The sequence below is a fragment of the Odontesthes bonariensis genome, chromosome 2 (assembly GCF_027942865.1).
Source record: "Odontesthes bonariensis isolate fOdoBon6 chromosome 2, fOdoBon6.hap1, whole genome shotgun sequence".
NCBI classification, from domain to species: domain Eukaryota; kingdom Metazoa; phylum Chordata; class Actinopteri; order Atheriniformes; family Atherinopsidae; genus Odontesthes; species Odontesthes bonariensis.
This window is the reverse complement of record NC_134507.1, coordinates 24,001,473-24,012,605: the sequence shown is the minus strand read 5'-3', so window position 1 is coordinate 24,012,605 and position 11,133 is coordinate 24,001,473. Positions and strand designations below refer to the sequence as shown.

At 41.6% G+C, this 11,133-nt stretch overlaps 2 protein-coding genes across 2 annotated transcripts; one reads left to right on the top strand and one right to left on the bottom strand.

The window, feature by feature from the left end:
• Positions 1 to 585: 585 nt before the first annotated feature.
• dnaaf10 (dynein axonemal assembly factor 10) lies at positions 586 to 6,972 on the bottom strand. The gene is made up of 8 exons (XM_075480191.1): positions 6,703 to 6,972; positions 6,207 to 6,307; positions 5,856 to 5,986; positions 5,632 to 5,733; positions 4,574 to 4,689; positions 4,101 to 4,235; positions 3,114 to 3,211; positions 586 to 2,999 (listed from the first exon to the last, which is right to left on the bottom strand). Exons 1-8 carry the CDS (start codon positions 6,886 to 6,888, stop codon positions 2,792 to 2,794), a joined length of 1,077 nt encoding a protein of 358 aa, XP_075336306.1. The 5' UTR covers positions 6,889 to 6,972; the 3' UTR covers positions 586 to 2,791.
• Positions 6,973 to 7,219: 247 nt separating this feature from the next.
• On the top strand, positions 7,220 to 10,436 carry pno1 (partner of NOB1 homolog). The gene is made up of 7 exons (XM_075485174.1): positions 7,220 to 7,508; positions 8,816 to 8,962; positions 9,066 to 9,149; positions 9,273 to 9,333; positions 9,425 to 9,542; positions 9,743 to 9,813; positions 9,931 to 10,436. Exons 1-7 carry the CDS (start codon positions 7,311 to 7,313, stop codon positions 9,996 to 9,998), a joined length of 747 nt encoding a protein of 248 aa, XP_075341289.1. The 5' UTR covers positions 7,220 to 7,310; the 3' UTR covers positions 9,999 to 10,436.
• Positions 10,437 to 11,133: the final 697 nt, after the last annotated feature.

Genomic DNA, 11,133 nt, shown 5'->3' with positions numbered 1-11,133 from the left:
GGGCAAAACTGTAAATCAATCTTTTACTTTTTATTATTATAGTTCTTCTGGATGAAAGGGGAATAGTTTGAATCGAGGAAAAGTTTGTTTTGAATTCACAAAAAGCCTGTCCAGATAGCTGGCATGTTGTGTGCATGCACCCATTTAAACCGAGCTGACAGAAATGTGGTGGTTTTGTCATGTTTTACATGAACTTGAACTAAACACATTGTTAATCAACATAAACGAACTTGCCTAACCACTTTTGTATTCAGCTTTGTGTTACATTTTCTCTCCTGTAGAGGGAGAGCTGGAGCAGCTGCCAAGCCAGATAAATCAGCTAAACCTTCCAACAATAGTACTAAACCCAAGCTCCCTGCCAACAAGTCTAAACAGGATTGTTGTCCTGAGACTGTTGAGAGTGCAGAAGGTAAGGCATGACGGGCACTGAGTGGCATGAACCGTCAAGTTAAACTCTTCTCTGGAATCTTTTAAAACCTAAAGAAGACATTTGAGGCCTGTGTACGGCATGTACTGTGTGTTGTGTAAAAGGAGGAGTTGATGGGGTGTGAAAAAAAATGTTGCAAAGGTAATAAAGAATGCTGCTTTTCTTTAATAATAGCTGAAACAACACTTCCATATGTTGCATTCCCCAATTTAAGATTCTGTCTGGGTGTTACAATTAATTTCCAGAGGTGATGACTTTAAATGCAGATAATTTGGCTCGCAACAAACTGTTTCAGGTGCAGAAACCGTCAGGAACATGTTAACATTAAACAAGTCAAGTAGGAGATAAAACAAAAATGTTTGCATTTTTTTTCCTTTTGTCCTTGTGAGACCTCATCTGTGCTAAAACAGTGTCATTATGTACGTACTTCTTTTAGTTTCAGAGCCTGCTGCAGCACCCAGAGTCGACGGGTCCAGCCCACTGAACCGCAGGTCTCATGTATCCCGCCTGGGCCTGGCTCGGGCCCTCTCCCGCTCAGCACACACCCAGAACCAGGCAAAGCAGCTTTACCGAGAGGCCATCGCCATGGCACCGGGGGTCAGCTGTTATCTGTCACATTTACTGTAGATCTCAGACGTTCCCTCAATGCAGCTCACAATAGCTCTGAGATAAGATGACTTCTCTATTTTACACCCACCCAACTATGTCCAGAGTGAGCAACTCCAGGCTTAGTCATTAGTTCCAGTCGGATGTTGCTGTCGCTTCAGAAAAATCACACAACGAATTGTTTTATGAAACATAGTCAAAGCCTTCTGTTTTGGACAGGGACGTTGTTGCTCCATATTGTTAATGTCTTTCTACTGATGCAGTCCAGATCAGTTGTGATAAATGTATTTATCTCGCTGTTTAGATCCACGACGCCTACATTGAGCTTGTGCAGCTTCTGGAGCCGTGCGACCCTCCGGGCGCCGTAGACGTGTACTGCAGATTCCCTCTGAAGCCCGTGGCCGAGCAAAGCTTCGATGACGCCTTCATCACCGGAGAGATTGTCCGCATGCTGATGTCGCTGGAGCAGTACGACCACCCGCAGCTGGGCCCAAACCTGGTGGCACACGGCAAAGTCATGGGCCTAAGTAATTACAACTGATAATGATTATCAGAAATGTATACATGTCGACATTTGGAGAAAAAAAAAATCCCTACTCAGCAGCAGAAGTACTGGAATGAAACATGATGCCACACTCAGGCCACCTTTTTTTTGCTTAGCCTGTGCCGAATTCCTGGACATCTAAAGGACCACAATTACATTACTAAATCCCATTTATTAGTTTTTGACATTGGGGAAAAAACAATCACATTCCCCCACAAGTTATGTATTTGAGCTCCTCGAGATAAAATGTAAAACATCCTCACTTCCACTCATTGAGTTTCACCTGAAATTGCTTGGAGCCCTCCTTAGGCTTTAAAAACCTCCACTTTACATGACATTGTTTCCATGGGATTGCAGTATCTTTTATGTATTAATGTATGTGTGTGTTTGCAGGTTGCATAGAGAAATACATAGATATTTTGGATGGAAAGTCAAAGATGGCGCTGGTGAGGAGTGTCTACGCCAGAATCCACGACAGACAGGAGGACGATCCGGATCTACAGGACTTCTTCAGGTTGAAATGCTGGATATGACAATGTTTGAAACTCACTGAGAATGGCTTTTATATGAGTCACAGGTCACTTATTCTATATAAAAAGGAGGTGTATCATATCGTTGTGCTGTGTTCATAAGAAAAGGATCATTTACTCCCGATGTCAGGCAGAAGGCTCCGAGTAATCTCTTTTTCTCAAAAAAGCAACATTTTAGACAGAAATCACAGTTCTCAATAAAAAATATCATTTCAAAAGTGACAATTTTAACAAAGCACAAAACTGACAACAACGCAGTAAGACGGGTGTTCCAGTGAGCTTCTGCTGAAGGCCAACAGCTGTGTGACTCATTCCTTCCTCCCGGTGCAGGCTTTATGATAATATGGGAAATGAACTGTTGTGTCACTGGGTTGTTTCTCTGCATGACTCAGCCACCAAGTGAAACACTTTCAGGGTTATCATTTAACACACAAATGACCAAACTCAGACAATTTTTCCATTTCAGTCAATTGAACCTTTTTCTGGCAAGATGAATCTCAGCTGAACAAAATCAAGACATCTGCCAACACTCACAGATGGAAGCTGGTATTGCCTGAAAACAGACAGTTCGGTGGCATGAAAGGCAGTGATTTACGCCCTACTGGTGCATCTCTGCAGCTGTGTCCCATTTCTTATTTGCCTTCATAGATCTTGACCGTCAGATTTTGTCGCGCTCGACTTTTTTCACACCACGTTGAGCTTTGTGACGATGAGGACGCGGACAGACTGGTCGAAACCAGAACACACACACAGGCCCTGCTTGTCGGGGCTCCAGTCCAGGCTGGCGATTGGCTGAGTGGACAGAGTGACGTTCTGTAAGAGGTTGACTGATCCGGCTACACCCACATCCCCACCATCGGAGTCCTTTTTGCTTCTCTGAGCAGGATACTCACTGGAAAGACCATCAGAAAGATCATTTAGATTAGTTTATAGTAAAGCAGGAACTGGAATTCATTTAAAGCAACCTCCATGATGAGTACAGATTTATCTTTAACTGATTACTTACTATTTCCATAGATGTAGGTTGCCCGCTCCCCCCGCAGTCATAAAGATGTCTCTGTTTTGAGGCAAATGTCTCACCTGCCAGATGGTTGACTTATGGGCCTAAAATAAAGAGGAGGGATTGTTTAAGTCTTAAAACACTCCTTCGGGTTTTTAAGAAAACATTTGAATCAATTGGCTTTTGCCGTCTGTGTAGTTGTTTTCCCAACTGCTTCAACCTTGTTGGGTGAGCTGGCCAGACTTAATTGCTGAAAGCCATTTTCTTAACATTTCACATGCAGAATACCTCCAGAAAGACATGATCAAACAGATGAGGTCACTGAAACCTCAAAGTGTAGTTTCGATGAATAACTTGGTAAAGACGTGCAATATGCTGACATGGGAAATACAATAAAAACTCAATATGATCTACTTCAAATCTAGCAGGAACACAACAGTAAGTACTTTAAGAAAAGCCAGCCAAGATGTCGTGAAAGTGAACGCATTTGGTTTCAATAACCAGAATTTATATATTACTTGTCTGTCATGTGTTTCGTAAAGTGTATCTTGTAGACGAAAACTTCCAGAGTAACCTCGTGACTCATGGTTGGAGACTCTGATGTACCAACTCTTGATCGCACCGAAGAACTGGATAAATATTTAGAAAGCCAAGGCCCCTGATTTCTCAGGCTTTGCAAACACTTGGCGAGCTGGTCTGTGCACAAACGCTCGTTTAAGTGTGTTTTTCCAGCATTTCCCCACAAAAAGCCACACTTCTCTTTCCTCACTGGCTCAGTGTCATTTTTGGCCAGCAACAAAAAGCCACAGAAATTGTTAGACAAACACGACCCCAAACGCTTCCAGCTGTGAAAACGCTCAAATCGATGTGTGGCCCCAATTCCCTCTGTACCACACAAATGTAATAAGAACAACATTGAGAATAACCTTTGGACATTATTCCCGTACGTAGAAGCCAAACATCCGTCCGACTGCCTCCAACCATGTCAATTACCTTTTCGGAAACGGAGGCGAAGCCCTTGGTGGGGTGCAGGGTCCTCATGTCGAACACATGGAACTTTCCCTCCAGTGAGGTGGCCACCAGCTTGTTCATGTTGATGTCTTTCCTGTCAAACTCCACGCAGCACACCTGGTCACGATGTAAGAAAAACAAAAAACAAGTCACTTCCTGGATGTTTACAGCACGGCATGGCTCCACCACAAACAGCAACCACCAGTGGGTTCATCTACATTAAAAAAAAAGAGGTGGACAGTTGGGTATTAGCTTTATACATGACATGTTTAAGGAGCATTCACCTGAGACTTCCCTGTGGTGTTATGTGCAGACTAAACGATGGTAGGAAGTCATTTTCCGCTGTGTCTCAGCACTTGTTATCGCTTTAACTACCCTAAACAATGGAATAACTCTTTGTTGTGCAGAAGTCGACTGGCTGGAATCTCAGTCTGCAGTTTCAGAATACATCTCACCCCATTTTTAATGTTGGTTTCCCACCGTAGAGACATGTTTCGCAGGTCAAAGAGTTTGATGTCACCATTGTCATAGCCAGCACACACGCATCGGTCCTGATCATTGAAGGCATGACCTGAAATGTATATTGAATAGGTCTGAAATCAAGAAAAGATCACTGATCACAGATTCATGGCCATATTTTCAATGGTGCATAAGAACTTTTCAGGTGTTCATGTTGCTGTTTTCCTCTGAATACCCTGGATGAGCCTTTTGTGCATAGATCGCATGTAGAAACACGTTTAATATGATAGAAATGGAAAAAGCAGGTATCTTTATAGACTTTTGAGGTGTCTTTTTTTTCTTTTTAGGTTGTGATTTTAATTTATGTGGTGGCGCTTCTTAGTTAAAGATGATTGCACATGTAACAGTCCTGTTCCTCTGTATGTGAATGGTGTGGAGACCAGATGCATAAACGAGTATGATGTGTACATACAAAAAAACCCCAACACATTTGTCTTTTCCTACACACATACAGTTATTTATAAAGAAAGAATGTGCGCACCTCGTGTATTCTTCAGACCATCAAAAATTAAACATACAATTCTCTGTCTGTACATCCGTGTCTGCCTCGTAATTATCTCCCTAAATAAATGTATGACCCATTATACAGCCGATACATTCATCTATTGCATCTACAGTTTCTCAGTGCAATAGAGAACCCTGATCGCAAATAACCCTTTCGCTCTGCTCTAATAAAATCCTGATTTTTATAACCGCAGTCTTATCTGACAAAATCAGCTTTAAAGCAACTTAAATACAAAGTCTGTGCAGTGAATTTGGCTACACTTAAATTTAAAATGATCTTTTGCTCTCACAGTAAAAAGGGTTTAACTTTAGCTTGACTCAATGTGTCTGCAAAAAGAACGCATATGCACATTTCCGCCGTATGTGTACACATGGTTACAGTCATTACAGTCAACTACTTGTGCATTTGGCCCCAATTAATGTACTTTCTGGTCACTTTCTAAGAGTCTAATATGGTTGTGGATGCACATACTACGATGATGTACATTACCAAATGCAACAGTCCAACAGTCCCTCTTGGTTTCTCCCTCCACTGGCTCCATGTTGGCCACAGGTGAATCCTTCTGTCTGGGATCCCACACTTTCACTGTCCCTGTAAAAAACGGTATCAAATCAGATTTACTTTGGACTTTATGTAGGCTACTCCATTTTCTCAACATTGACGCACTGAAAAAGTTTTGATTATAAATTACGTCAAATTTTGAATGCTTTTACCATCTCTGCTTCCAGTGACTATCTCGGGAGCGCCATCACCAATTCCCAGGCCGCCAACACCATCAATACTATTGACTATCTCTTTGTGGGCCTTTACAGTGTAGACTGGCACACCAGGTGTCTCGAGATTCCTGCAGATGACAATGAAGTCAGAAATTCACCTTATGAGTAAATGTATTTTACATTCGCAGCCTCAGTGAGCCTTTGGGATAAAACCTGTTTTGAATGGCAGTGTATATATATATTTATTTGTGATTAAATACAAACTGAAATCTTCCTTTCACCAGCTCATTACATAGCATTACTGGTAAGACACAGATGGTGTGGTATGCATGGATGTGGATAAAATACCATATATTGAGATTTCCGTCAAAATCCCCAGTTGCCATGTGTCTTTGTTGAAGTGAGGTGGCCCCAAACGTCCCACACTTTATGGGTTTAGGGTTCTCCACCTGAAACATGAGAGATGTAAAGGTTCAGTTTAGCTCCGAGAATGGGACAAAGCGACAAGCAGTCAAACAGCAACGTGAAAGGATATTTATCCTCATTTATGACTCATCAGTGTGTTCATGAAACACACTTCACACACCCGCCAAATGTCAAGCTCCAAATGTGTACGGTCGCCTGAATATGTCACAATTGCTCGCATGTGCGTTTCAGTTTTAATTAACTTACTACTGTGACATTCCTCGGGCTGTCTGTTTGTCGCTTGTTGCTATGGACACAGACGAGCAAGACTTTTCTAGAAACCACGAAGAAGCAAGGTAGCTCCAAAACACGCCTTTAACATGATACATTTCGGGCAAAAGAAGGGAAAATAGACCACAAAGGTTGGATATAAACCTACTTCTTTGATTAGCTGAGCCTCTCCCTGCTGCACCTCATAAATTTGAATCACACCGGTTCCCCTGGGAAAGTTCCCCAAGCAGACGAACTTCGCACTGCACGGTATCCATTTACTGTCGAACACCGTGTAGTTCAAACTCTTCTGGATATGCGCAATAATCTGAGGCTTTGACAGCGGCGATGACATGTTTGCTAAAACTATGTTATTCCGTTAAACGGTAAAAATCCACCAGAAAGGTGAGGAGAAAATTGGTCAGTGCAGGTGCAGATCGGAGCCAAAACATATGACGTAGAGGCCCTCCTTCAAATCTGAGGCTATAGCTGCCTAATAATGTGCCTGACTAAATGTTCACATATGAAATAAATATAACATATTTGAGTGCTGTGGATAATTAAGTATTTGAATATACGTATCTTAATCTAAATTATTGTGCCATATTTAGATAAGTCTGGCAATTATATCACGATAATTCAAATGTTTCACTCTTGAGGCGCTGATGACGTTGCTGCTTGGGTCCTTTTCAAAGCACGAGGACACCCTAGTGCCTGTGTGGCCACTCTCTGCTTCAGTTTTGACCGTATCATCTGATTTTAAAAACTTCTTGCGGGATGGACAACGATACAAATCCGACCCCAGACACCGGCGCGGCCATGGAGAGTAAAGATGACAAAGATTCCTTCACGAAGGTGAAGTCTAAAAAGAGCCATAAGCGAAAACATGAACAGGTCGGAGTGGACATGGACACAGAGGGGCCCGTGGCGAGCAAGAGGCCACAGTTTCCACCAATTTCAAGCGATCAATTGCGGGTAATTCAGCCTGTGTACACATCATTTGCGTATTATCTGCGTGTTCTACTGTTAATGTGTCTTTTCATTTTGCTTTTCCCACACTACCCCTTTAAGAAAGATAGTGCTGTGCGCATGCGCATTACAATCTTGTGACGGCACTGTTGAGCTGCTGAGAGTTGCACTTGTAACACAAGGAGTAGACCTTTAGAAACACACATTGTGGTTTCCCCGGTGTCCTGCCAAGTCCCCCGTACTGATTATACAATGCTATATTGTAGGCCTACATGACATAAACTACTGTCGTGTCGAAATAATGACACTTTGGTTGGCTCAGCTACTTTATTGAATATGAAATGCACAATTATGCAAAACTGCACACAGTATTTTATACCTTTAGTCCACGTTTCCAATACAAACGCCAACTTACTTTCAGTTGCTGTTATTGAAGTTGCAAAGCTCCATCTCCTTAAAGGGGAAACAATGATTATTGTTATGATAATGACCTCTTATGTCCCAGTCTATTTTCACACATCAGCTCATGCTTCATTACTCTAATGGATATGGTCAGGTTTTTTTTTTTTTTTACAGTCTGACATCATGCGTATCAGCCTCTCCATGACGCACTGTGTATTTCCAATCATCAAACGTTTTGATTTGTACATAACTCAGATTTCCGATGGCACTTCAGCTCTTTGCAGATTACACCTGTACAAGAGGTGGTGTCGCCAACCACAACTGTGCAGTCAGCATCTCAGTTTGATGCATCAGTAATTTGAAGTTATGAAGCACCAACAGGCGCAATCACCAGTACGCTTGCCTTTTTAAAGTCTAGACAGTGTGCTGTCACTGCCCGTTCTTTGATTTAAAGCCAACAACTTTAAGTAGAGCTTAAAAAGAGATGAGTTATTATTTTCATTATTAGTTAAGCTAAAATAAATAAATGAATTGGCCTGTACTGAAAATGAAACCATCCTCTTATGTAAATAATATATTTCCCATATAGTTTAAACCTCTTTCTTGTCATTTTGCTACTCTTTTAGTCATTTATTCCTCTTCTCGTAATTTGTTTTGAGCCACTTTTTAATACTCTTTTATTTCTCTGTGGTTATAGTATCCATGTGAGGATTTATCTTTTAGTTTTTTTTTTACTTCTTTGTATTGTCATTTTTTCACATTTCCTGACATTTTGTTTTTCTTTGTGGTCATTTTACACATCTGTCATGAAGCAATCCCGTGCATTTTGTGATTTATCAGTGAAGGACAGGTTAAATACCCACTACTCCTTTTATTTTAGTAAAAAATAAATTGTTTTGTGAATGTTCCAGGGACCAGATGAGATGCGAAAAATTGCTGTTCCGGCTCACAGATACACCCCGCTGAAGGATAACTGGCTAAAGATTTTCACTCCCATCGTAGAGAATTTACACCTTCAAGTCCGATTCAACCTCAAAACCAGAACCGTTGAAATCAAAGTAAGCATCCGTGACACCTTTTAGCAGTATCGACTGTCCCATATGCAGGGTTTCTTTTGCTGATGCCGACAGTCGTGTCTTTATTACACTTCATTTCTTTCAGACATGCAAAGAAACGCAGGACATCGGCTCCCTCACAAAAGCAGCAGATTTCGTCAAAGCGTTCGTTCTTGGATTCCAGGTTGAAGTGAGTACACAAATGGAAGGTTTCTGTTTTTCTTTTGTTTTGTTGGATAGTTCAAATTCTCTGGGTGGTTTTAGAAGAAGATGCACATCTCGATGTTGAGTCTAATCACTCTCCTTTACCCAGGATGCCCTGGCTCTCATCAGATTAGACGAGCTTTTTCTTGAAAGCTTTGATGTCACGGACGGTAAGATAGCACCTGTGTCTGCTCTGAAACTACTGGCATATTATTACCTTTTCTTCCCCTGCTGCACACTGAACCTCTTGTGTTTTTGCAGTGAAGCCTCTTAAGGGAGACCACTTGTCCAGGGCTATTGGAAGAATAGCAGGGAAGGGAGGAAAAACTAAATTCACGATTGAAAATGTGACAAAGACTCGCATTGTGCTCGCAGAAACGTGAGTAACGTTGCGCCAACACTGCAAAAAAAAAAAAAAAAAAAAAAAACTGAGTTAATTATTGAGTTTAATGCCTGATGTTTTTTGACAGTTTCACTGGGGCGTGTTTTCTAAAATTAAAAGAAGCTTGAAAGTTTTCAGGTTTTGCCTTTTTTGTCCTGTTACAGCCCATATTAACCATCCTTCCTGTCTCCCAACAGAAAAGTCCACATATTGGGTTCTTTCCAGAATATCAAGATGGCCCGGACGGCGATATGTAACTTAATCTTAGGTAAGAAGGACTGTCTTTGAATAGCAGATCATCTGGTTGATGTCATGTTTGAAGCAGAACTTTTTCAATGTGCATTAGTGCTTAGAAGTGACCTTTAAACCCCTTTTACCCCCACAGGAAGTCCACCATCAAAGGTCTATGGCAACATCAGAGTGGTGGCTACCAGGACCGCAGAGAGATTCTGAAGTCTGATTGGTTGCTCCGTGTATTTATCTCTTCATCCCCGGGCTGGTGATGACCTAAGACAGTTGACTTTGGTGCTTTGGACCGACAACTCATCTCCTCTACAGTGGCCACACAGTTGTTTGATCAGCTGCAGTGATATGAGGAATAGAGCTATGATGCAAACATAAAAAAAAATGATGGTGTCTTAGTTTATGTAAATAAATAATAACAAAAAAAAAAACCCCACCTTCATTTGTTTGTCAGTTTCATGTATAATGCGTTTTGGATCAGGATGTGATTCATACTCAACACTGACTGCTTTGAATGCAAAATGTATGTTTGACATTTCTGGTCAGCATCATTTACTCTGAGGACACGTTACAGCCACATATCATTTCTACTTTTATTGCCAGGAAAATGGGAAATATGTTTAGCAATAAATTGAAACATGGAATTAAGAGTTTTTTTTTTTTTTAATTTTATGCTTGAATGATTCATGTCAGTGTTTCCCCAAATCACATACTCTGAAGACCTAAAGGGATAGTTCGCCTCTTTTGACATTAAGCTGTATGACATCCCATACTAGCAATATCATTTATGAACATTTTCTTACCCCCCGCTGCGTCCTGTGAGCCGAGTTCCAGCCGAGTTTTGGCGTCAACGAAGGTAGTCCGGCTAGTTGGCTGGGGCCACAAAAATAAAGCGTTTTGCTTCTCAAAACAATATGCGTTCAAAAGAGTAATACATTTGCTTCACAAAATCGTTGTGCAGGAAAAAGTCAGACCTCACAATCGCTTGGCGCTATTTTCTCTCCCTTGTATCACTCCGTGATTGCCACCTGTCGATAGCCGCGCCCGTTACGGTGTTTACTGCTGGGAAGCAGGGGACTGCTCGGTCTGCACAGTTTACACAGCACGCAGTGATACGAAGGGAGAGAAAATAGCGCCAAGCGATTGTGAGGTCTGACTTTTTCTGGATGAACGATTTTGTGATGCAAACGTATTACTCTTTTGAACGCATATTGTTTTGAGATGGAAAACGCTTTATTTTTTTAGCCCCAGCCAACTAGCCGGACTACCTTCGTTGACGCCAAAACGAGGCCGGAACTCGGCTCACAGGACGCAGCGGGGGGTAAGAAAATGTTCATAAATAATA